Source organism: Malus sylvestris, chromosome 11 (assembly GCF_916048215.2).
Source record: "Malus sylvestris chromosome 11, drMalSylv7.2, whole genome shotgun sequence".
NCBI lineage: Eukaryota > Viridiplantae > Streptophyta > Magnoliopsida > Rosales > Rosaceae > Malus > Malus sylvestris.
This window is the reverse complement of record NC_062270.1, coordinates 37,412,453-37,422,789: the sequence shown is the minus strand read 5'-3', so window position 1 is coordinate 37,422,789 and position 10,337 is coordinate 37,412,453. Positions and strand designations below refer to the sequence as shown.

The window sequence follows — 10,337 nt, the reverse complement described above, 5'->3', positions numbered from 1 at the left end:
TCATGTTGTCATCAGCGATCAATGTATGCCTAGTGCTATACATAATTGGTTTGATGATGGGCATGGAAGTTGCTGAACTGGGTTTGGTTGAGGCCCAAGAAGCTAGAAAGATGTCCAAGCAAATATGCATGTGACAATAATAGTACAATATAGATATTGTCACGATTTGATCCTCGTTCTCACAGTGGAAAAATTATTGCGTGGTACTAGAAAATTTAGTATGCATAAACAATTCCCTTATTGAAGTTAAAGTTCTCTTGTTATTCATATATGATACAAAGACGGATTATCTCATTAACTCATTCAATCTGGAAGAAGTTCAGACATAACGATTAGGCTATTTCAGTAATTTTAACCTTACCCTAATAGTTGAATGGAATAATCAAGCAATTTAAGTGATATTAGAGCGCGGGATCCGACAGGATAACGTGGTTTATGGTCCTAACTCGCAGTAGACATGGCTTGTGAAGAAGAACATATAGGTCCCTTGTGCATAGAAAGACAAGGTCCAAGCGAAGTTGTATGACCGACATGAACATCTAGTGATGGTGATCGCATCACCAAGTAAGAACAAGTTACAAAAGTTTTCATCTTGTGCCTTTCGAGGTGACCACCTTTACTACATGTTTCATGTCCGTCATAGTGCCTCTCTTGGACTTTCTATGCACAAGAAAAGGGCCTATAAGTTCTTCTCCAGAAGCTCAACGTCGGTTGCAAGTTAGGACCATAAACCCCCCTCATCCTCTCAGAATTGGCACTAATACACACTTGATCCAAACTTCCATTTGGATTGCTTTGAATTGCTTTGATCTCTACTTTGAATTGCTTGATCACTTCCTTGAGGAGGGGCGTTCTGGAAATTTGGATGATGGCCCTCAATGCCTGATCTCTCTTTATCCATCATATCCAAAATTGATGTGTGAAGATTACTCTTAACCCCAAAAGCACTTTAAGAACAAAAATAGGATACAATTACTGGAGAAAATATTAGATAAGTAGGATTGCCGAAGGGCAACTTTAAATTTGTATACGAGTGGAACACACGATAACAAAACTTGTCGAAAACAGAATTTCGATTGGCCACCAAATCCGATCTCATTTTCCTTCTGATAGGAAAGTTTTAGCCTCAGGACTCAAGATGGTTGTGTCAAATATGTCAAATAAGCCACTCTGTTGTGTCCAAAAAATTACCGATGACCATGGCAACTGCCATTATACATGAGGTTTCTAGTAGTTCTACGCATACACTTCCACTTCGAATATATACAAATTAGGGCTTCTCAGATCTTGTGTCAATCATCTAACACACCAAGAAAGAATTTCTGCCAGTAAAGACGAGAGAAATGTTATGAAAATAAAGCAATATGTCACCCCTACACGAGAACAACATCGCTATTGAACGTATCAGATTCAAAGCAATAGCCATAAGCATATTACAGCAAGTATCAGAATGTCATTATAACGGAATCATGATTTATAAACTTCAGCACACCCAAAAATGCAGCAATACAAACTAACAGGTTTTCTTTTACATAAAAGCAAACAGAAGGTGCGAAATGAAAAGTTCAAATTCAGAGAGGATTCAAGTAATGAAATGCCAAATATTACCTTCAATGTTATAATCTTCTATATGCTTATCAATCCAATGATCCAAAGCTATCAGGTGGCCAGACCTAGTAATTGCCATGAGAAAAGAACAGAACTCTTCAGGTCACCTAAAAGTCTAAATACACAAACACTCATTACCACGAAAAGTCCGGTTAACCCAGATTATAAACCAATCACAATTGGTCAGAAGCTTTCTAGCATCTAAACCCTGATAAGCTTGTGATATAGAATTGGCAGCAATCAATTTATCTTAAATCGCACACGTCAATTCATTTAGTGTTGCTACTCTACCCTCTGAATAATAGCAGTGGTGAAACTAAGGTGAAGTAAGCCACATGAGAAGATTGAAAGACATTGCGTAAAGACAATACACAAAATTGCCGAGAGGCATAAATATATCCTGCAATCCTATCAACCTCGACAAATTGAAATAACTGCAGAGCAAGTGAACTTTATAAACATATCATACAAAGATATTGAAGTTAGTCCTGCTTTCATCACATAAACTACATCCTAATTTCCATCAGGGACAGAAGTCCAACCAAAATAAGAAATGACAGAAAACACAAGTACAAACAAAACAAGATAAATTTCAGGAAGATGAAAAAGCCTTACCCTGCAAAACACTTTGCCTTGAATAAGACCATAAGGTATAGGTCCATATGTTCGTGAGTCAAAGGAGGAATAGATGTTATCCCCCTGAATCCAAACATGCCCCTTAGGCACCTATTCATCAGGGTTCAATAAAATAAAGCAACAAATTAATCGCATCAATCAGAAGCATAACATAATATTATCAAAAAGTAAGACGAAACAACTTCATAATACTATCAACCAGCACAACATATTCTTAAGACAGTAGCTTTCTCAGTTTCTACATTACAAACATCCATTCAACCAATAACTGTGTGTCACATAAAAGCAGCTATGCTACCAAAACAGGGTGGTTTGGTTGGTGCTCTGTCATCTGGCATATAAGCTTTACGTGAAAAAGATATGGAATAGTTGAAGAGTAAGGACACCGGCTTCTATAGGGTTGTTTCAGTGGCTTCTTGCTTAAATTTTTTATAGCTGGAATTTGCGTCTTCTTTTTAAGGTGTTAGACTGGAGATGAAAGGATATAACAACCTAAGCAACCAAGCAATCATGCTGAGGAAGAAGGTAATCTACACTGTCCCAAAGCATTTAATAGCAGTACAATACTCTCGATCAAGTCTCTTAACTTGACTGGTAACAGTAAGCTTCATGGTATCTGCTTTAGGACTACGTCTAATTTAGAACTACAGAGATTTAAGCTACCTTAGTGCCCAGTTTTCAAAGTAGAAAGAATTGAGTTATAAAGGATCGAAAACATAACTAGGATACAATATTGCATTTGTGGTGTACTAAACCAGCAATATCATAAACCGATAACTCTAAGAAAAATTACTCTTAGACCATCAAAGATGCACCAAATCAAGGCCCAGCTACTATGAAATGTTATCAAACATTCAGCCCTCCTCCTCAGCAGTCAACTGAGAATTTAACATGAATTCCATTTATTTAATAAATTGGTCATTCTATTTGTCCCACGGAGGCCATAGAAATGTTATCAAATACACCACATGTTAGTCATCGTCACAACCTAGAGTCATACAAAGGCCATAGAAATCTATACACACTGCTCCTAAAAGGAGCTCTATTGAACCGTAACCTCCAATGCATCTTCTACGACCCCAATTACACCATATGGTAGTGATCATCGCAACCTCAAGTGATAAAAAAAAAAGGTTAAAAAACCATTAAAATCTATACACACTACGCCTAAAAGAAGCTCTACTGAACCGAAACGTCGAATGCATCTTCAATTAGTAAGAGCAAGCCATTAAAAACACCAAAACAATGTCATTCAATTACAAGCTACTAACTTTTTACTAAATGAAAATTACAAAAAGCAGTGAAAAATTGAACTCTACCCAAGAAAAATAACAACTTGTAATCACAAACAAATTACCAAAGCCATCAAAATAGACGAAGAAATAGCACAATTTCACATACCACGGTCGTATGCAACCTGTCGCTGTGCTTTGGATCGACAAAGTAGGTGACTTTGTCACCCTGCATACCCAGGACACGCTTGGTCACGATCTTCCGAGGGTCCGTCGGAGACCGAACCAGGACCAAATCGCCGGGACCCACCTTCCCAATGCGATGGGACACGTGTTCGGAGAGGAGGACGTCGCCGGAGATGTTCAGGGTAGGGAGCATACTGGGGCCGTAGACCTGCACGCAGCGGATAATCAGACGACGGCGCATTTGGAATATGGAAACTGGGAAAGAGAAGGAGTGATGGGATTGCTAGAGTGACGGACGAGGGTGGATGAGCAGAGGTAGGCGTCGGTGATGTGGAGCAAGCCCATGAACTTTGCTACAGTTACTGACAGATCCATGGCTTCTTTTGCTACGCTTCGCCATTGTCCCAAGTAGCCCAGCAGCCTCATCTCCTCTCTCTCTCTCTCTCTCTCTCTCTCTCTCTCTCTCTCTCTCTCTCTCTCTCTACTTTCTCACTATAGAAAGCTTGAAAGGCTGTAAATTTTGTAAGAAATTCGATGAATTTGAAGGCTGAAGGAGTTTGCTTGTGCATCAGGCCAAGGTAAAAGCCAGGACGAGCCGACCAACGGGTCGGGTTAGGGTGTAATTTAGCCAACAGGATCCTCTCCGGATCCTTCTGGTGATGATCTTGGAATCTGTGAATCGTGTTTGTTCATCGTACATTATACGGTCAGTTTTAATCAAATATTGTTGTATTTGATTCTAAATAAAAATATTTAAAATAATTTCTGACCGTATAATGTATAATGAACTAACACAATTCACCGATCTTCAGGATCCTCCTGGATTCGTTATTTAGCGGCAGAATTGGGCCGGTCCACAGTCAAAACTTATGATCCAACCATTTGATTTGGTTTTTTTCTTTTTAAACTAATTAGTATTACAATATAATAGTATCCATCTTTAATTGTAAATGAAAAGTCTTATGTTCGACTTGCATGCATGACATTATTAAGATAGGCACATATGAATTGCCAATTCCGTAAATATATCGTATATAAAATAAAATAAAATCTTGAGCATAACAAAACTTTGGAATCAAGACGCCGTTGACTGACAAGAAATTTTTCAGTGTGACATCTAACACATCCCAACCTAGTGTCACGGGCCGCATGTTAAAAACAAAGAAAATGCCCAAGACATCATATATCTAAGCCCATGAAGCCATGTCTTCATGGAAGCTTCTGGAACGTCCCGGAGAAATCAAGAACGTGGCGGAGCATTCAAGATAATCTAGGGCATTCCGGAACATTCCACACAAGTGTACATATTTAAGCCTCACCTAGAATAATCTAGATTAGGCAAGTTGTATCTAGAACTATGCTAGATATTTTTGGATGTAAGTAGGGGATTCTAGAACCCTCCATTGAGGAGGTGACTTAGGCCTATAAATAGGAGGTAAGGCCATTTGGCCAAACCATCCAAGAGTTGTAAGCAATTGTAAAGTTCTCTTAAGTTTCAATACAAAGCTTCCTTTCTCCCATCTTCTAAGTGATCTTAGCATTCTCCAAGCTATCTTAGCTTTCTTTGTGATTCGATCCGGGGAAGCGAGGCTTCAAAGGCTTACTTAGCTTGTTCATCGAGGTATTCAAGTCTAAGTGCCGCACGGGCGGAAGGCTTAAAGAGTCATCCCGTGACAGCTGGTATCAGAGCCAAGCTCGTGAATCACTTGAAGGAAAGCAGGATATGGCAAGTGGAGAAATGGTGTCCGGAGTCTCCGATCTAAGGGAGCGTACTGCCGAGGTCCAAGACGTTGCCAAGAGCAAGCCAAAGTTAAAGGACTTGCAAGCATCGATGGAGACCATGGAAGAGCGACTCGAGAAGGTGGAACGAACCATACTCGAGTTCGATACTCGACTTGATGAGGACGTTGTCGACAAGGAGGAAATCCAAACCATGGTGGACAATGGTAAGGATGAATTGCGTGGCTTGGTGGAAGGGCTACGAGATGAGCTCCTTGGCGCTCTCAACACCATGGCAGACAAGATGCGGAGGGAAGTCCAGGTTCACCTTGACAACATAGAGGCAAGGTTTGTGGCGCTTCAAGAAGAGATAAAGGACACAAGGGAACTTAAGGGAGATGTGGCGTTTTGTAAAGAAGCAGTTGTGAAGCAATTCGTGCAAGGGCCGAGGGAAATCAAAGCGTTGGACTCCAAGGTAATCGACTCCTTTAAACCCAAATCCTATAATGGGAAGAGGGAAGCAAATGAGCTCGACACATTCGTGTGGAACGTGGAGCGATACTTCAAGTACCTGAAGCTTGAAGATGACGAGTCCAAAATCTCGACGGCAACCATGTTCTTAGCCGACAATGCCCTTATGTGGTGGCGTCGTCGGAGCATGGAGATTGAGCAAGGTACGTTCTCCCTCACCACTTGGGATGAATTTAAGAAAGATCTTATGTTGCACTTCTATCCCCAAAATGCCAAGTATGAAGCCAAGGAGAAACTAAGGTGGCTCAAGCAAACGGGGAGCGTCAAAGACTATGTCAACGCCTTCGTGAGCTTGTTATTCGAGGTGCCCAACATGTTAGAGGAAGACAAGCTCATGTACTTCATGAGTGGACTGCAAAATTGGGCAAAACTCGAACTACAAAGGAGACACGTGCAAACATTGTCTGATGCCATTGCCGCTGCCGAATCCTTGATTGAGTTTAAATCAAGCCACCAAGGTGATTCCAAGTCCACGGGGAAGAGGGGTAACCATGAGAGAAGTGGGGGAGAACATAAGCCGAAGGACAAGGCCGAGACAAGCAAACCGAAGGAGAAGAAAGCCGATAAGCATGACAAAGGCAAAGGTAAGTCTTGGCAACCCACTTGTTACCTATGCGACGGCCCTCACATGATGCGAGATTGCCCACAAAAGAAGGCCCTTAAGGCCATGGCCTTCAAGGAGGACAAGGCCGAGGAGAGTAACGATGCAACGATGGGATGCATCCGTCTACTGAATGCCATCCAGACAACCCTCCCACAACCTAAGGCTCAAGTTGGGGGAGGATCATTGTTCGTCGACGTCAAGACTGGTGACAAGACGACGCGTGTGTTGGTGGACACGGGAGCAACACACAACTTCATGACGTCGGAGGAAGCCACAAGGCTTGGCCTCCGAGTCACAAAGGAGCCTGGTAGCGTGAAGACGGTAAATTCCGCTGCCACCCCCATTGTTGGAGTTGCGCGAAATGTACAAGTAGACATTGGCACATGGAAGGGAAAGATCGACTTCACCGTAGTCAAGATGGACGACTATGGCGTAGTCATTGGGTTAGAGTTCATGGACAAGGTACGAGCCTTTCCCATTCCCTTCTACAATATTTTCTGTATCCTGGCCGACGGAAGACAACCTTGCCTGGTGCCATTGGAAAGGCAAGCCAAGAAGTGTACCCAACACTTGTCGGCAATTCAATTTGCCAAGTCTTGGAAGAAAGGAGAGGCCACATTTCTTGCAACCCTAATGTTGAATGAAGGGGAGGAGAAGCACGGGCCTTTGCCGAAACAAGTGGAAGACGTCCTTGTGGAGTTTGCGGACGTGATGCCTAAGGAACTGCCAAAGAAGTTGCCACCAAGGAGAGAGGTCGACCATGCAATCGAGTTGGAGCCTGGTGCTAAGCCTCCCTCCAAATCACCTTATAGGATGTCGCCACCCGAGTTGGAGGAATTGAGGAAGCAACTCAACGAGCTGCTTGATGCTGGCTACATCCAACCTTCCAAATCCCCATATGGTGCACCCGTCTTGTTCCAACGCAAGAAATAAGGTAGCCTAAGGTTGTGCATCGACTATAGAGCATTGAACAAGATTACCATCAAGAACAAGTACCCACTTCCGTTGATCGCCGACTTATTCGATCAACTTGGTGAAGCAAGGTACTTCACAAAGTTAGATCTTCGATCGGGATACTACCAAGTGAGGATAGCCCCTGGAGACGAATCGAAGACGGTGATGGTGACCAGATATGGAGCGTTCGAGTATAAAGTCATGCCATTTGGTCTAACCAATGCCCCCGCAACATTCTGCACATTGATGAATAAGGTATTCCATCCTTATCTTGACAAGTTTGTCGTGGTTTACATTGATGATATCGTTGTCTATAGCAAGACATTGGAGGAGCACGTCAAGCACTTGCACATAGTGTTCAAGACCCTTCGGGAGCATGAACTCTATGTCAAGAAGGAGAAATGCTCCTTTGCCACAAAAGAAGTAGAATTTCTTGGCCACAAGATAAAGGAGGGGAAACTTATGATGGAAAAGGGCAAGATCAAGGCCATTCAAGAGTGGGAACCGCCGACCAAGGTACCAACACTACGATCCTTTCTGGGGCTAGCCAACTACTATCGGAGATTCATAAAAGGGTATTCAGCCATAGCAGCACCCTTAACAGACCTTCTTAAGAAAAACAAGGCATGGGAATGGACGGACCGGTGTCAAGAGGCCTTTGAGAGGTTGAAGAAGGCCCTAATGGAGGAGCCTGTACTAAGGTTGCCCGACCTTAGTAAGCCATTCGAGTTGCACACTGATGCTTCCGACTTTGCCATAGGAGGAGTGTTGATGCAAGAGGGACATCCAATAGCCTATGAAAGTCGCAAGCTAAACAATGCCGAGAAAAGGTACACGACCCATGAAAAGGAGATGACCGCCATCGTCCATTGCCTTAGAGTTTGGAGGCATTACTTGCTTGGTACCCCATTCATCATCAAGACGAACAACGTTGCCACTAGCTACTTTCAAACCCAACAAAAGCTCACACCTAAGAAAGCAAGGTGGCAAGAGTTCTTAGCGGAGTTTGATTACAAGCTAGAGTACAAGCAAGGAAAGGAGAACGTGGTGGCCGATGCTCTAAGTAGACGAGTAGAGTTAATGGCTACGGTACTCAAGCCGCAAAGCCATCTCTTGGGCCGTGTCCGAGAAGGTTTATCACATGACGTCCAAGCCAAGAACATTGTGGAGTTTGTCAAGGATGGGAAGACAAGAAGGTTTCGGCTTGAGGACGGCTTGTTATACACCAAGGGCAAGCGGATCTACATCCCAAAGTGGGGAAGCTTAAGGAAAGAAATCCTTAAGGAGTGCCATGACTCAATGTGGGCAGGACATCCTGGCACTCACCGCACGTTGGCTTTGGTGAGCGATGCTTATTATTGGCCACAAATGCGGGATGATGTAGATTCATACGTGAAGACTTGTCTTGTGTGCCAACAAGACAAAGTGGAACAAAGGCAACCGGGAGGACTGTTGGAACCACTTCCCACCCCATCAAGACCATGGGAGTGTTTGACCATGGATTTCATCACACATTTGCCCAAGTCTGATGGATGTGGATCTATCTTCGTCGTGGTCGATAGATTCACCAAGTATGCCACTTTCATACCCGCACCCGTGGAGTGTACAGCCGAAGTAGCTGCACGTTTGTTTCTAAAGCACGTGGTGAAGTATTGGGGTGTTCCGAGGAGCATAGTCAGCGATCGAGATGCTCGCTTCACAGGTAGATTTTGGAAGGAGCTCTTCAAGCTACTTGGCTCAAAGTTAGACTTCTCCACAGCTTTTCATCCCCAAACTGATGGACAAACGGAGCGGGTTAATGCATTGTTGGAGACTTATTTGCGGCACTATGTTAGTGCCAATCAACGAGATTGGGCTAAGTTACTTGATATTGCCCAATTCTCTTATAACTTGCAACGTTCGGAGTCGACGGGGAAAAGTCCGTTCGAGTTGGCTATAGGGCAACAACCCTTGACCCCGAACACGGTCGTGACTGGCTACACGGGGAATAGTCCAGCCACTTTCAAAACTGCTAAGGAGTGGCAATTAGCCCACGAACTTGCTCGAGCTCATTTGGAGAAGGCTTCAAAGAAGATGAAGAAATGGGCAGATCGCAAGCGAAGGAATGTGGAGTTCCAAACTGGCGACCAAGTCTTTGTGAAGCTCAATGCGTCTCAGCACAAGAGTACTCGTGGCTTGCATAAGAGCTTGTTGCGGAAATATGAGGGACCATTCCCTATCATCAAGAAGGTTGGCAAAGCCGCGTATGTTGTGGAACTCCCACCCCACCTCAAGTTTCACCCGGTGTTCCATGTAAGCAACTTGAAGCCTTATCATGCAGACAATGAGGAACCAAGTCGAGGTGAGTCTCATCGAGCACCCCCTTTGATGACGGAGGCATTTGACAAAGAAGTGGAGAGCATTGAAGCCAAGCGTGTCGTGGTGCGACCAAGACAACCAAAGCATGTGGAGTACTTTGTCAAATGGAAGGGGCTACCATACTCCGAAGCAACATGGGAGAAGGAAACGTCCTTATGGCAATATAATGACTTGATTCAGACATTCGAGAGGCAAGAGTCGACGAGGACGTCGACGGCTTAAGTGGGGGAGGATGTCACGGGCCGCATGTTAAAAACAAAGAAAATGCCCAAGACATCATATATCTAAGCCCATGAAGCCATGTCTTCATGGAAGCTTCTGGAACGTCCCGGAGAAATCAAGAACGTGGCGGAGCATTCAAGATAATCTAGGGCATTCCGGAACATTCCACACAAGTGTACATATTTAAGCCTCACCTAGAATAATCTAGATTAGGTAAGTTGTATCTAGAACTATGCTAGATATTTTTGGATGTAAGTAGGGGATTCTAGAACCCTCCATTGAGGAGG

At 43.6% G+C, this 10,337-nt stretch overlaps 1 protein-coding gene across 1 annotated transcript; it reads right to left on the bottom strand.

Annotated features, from left to right (window-relative positions):
* Window positions 1-972: 972 nt before the first annotated feature.
* On the bottom strand, window positions 973-4,245 carry LOC126591639 (mitochondrial inner membrane protease subunit 1). The gene is made up of 6 exons (XM_050257415.1): window positions 4,162-4,245; window positions 3,960-4,110; window positions 3,646-3,870; window positions 2,224-2,334; window positions 1,609-1,673; window positions 973-1,322 (listed from the first exon to the last, which is right to left on the bottom strand). Exons 2-5 carry the CDS (start codon window positions 4,086-4,088, stop codon window positions 1,638-1,640), a joined length of 501 nt encoding a protein of 166 aa, XP_050113372.1. The 5' UTR covers window positions 4,089-4,110; window positions 4,162-4,245; the 3' UTR covers window positions 973-1,322; window positions 1,609-1,637.
* Window positions 4,246-10,337: the final 6,092 nt, after the last annotated feature.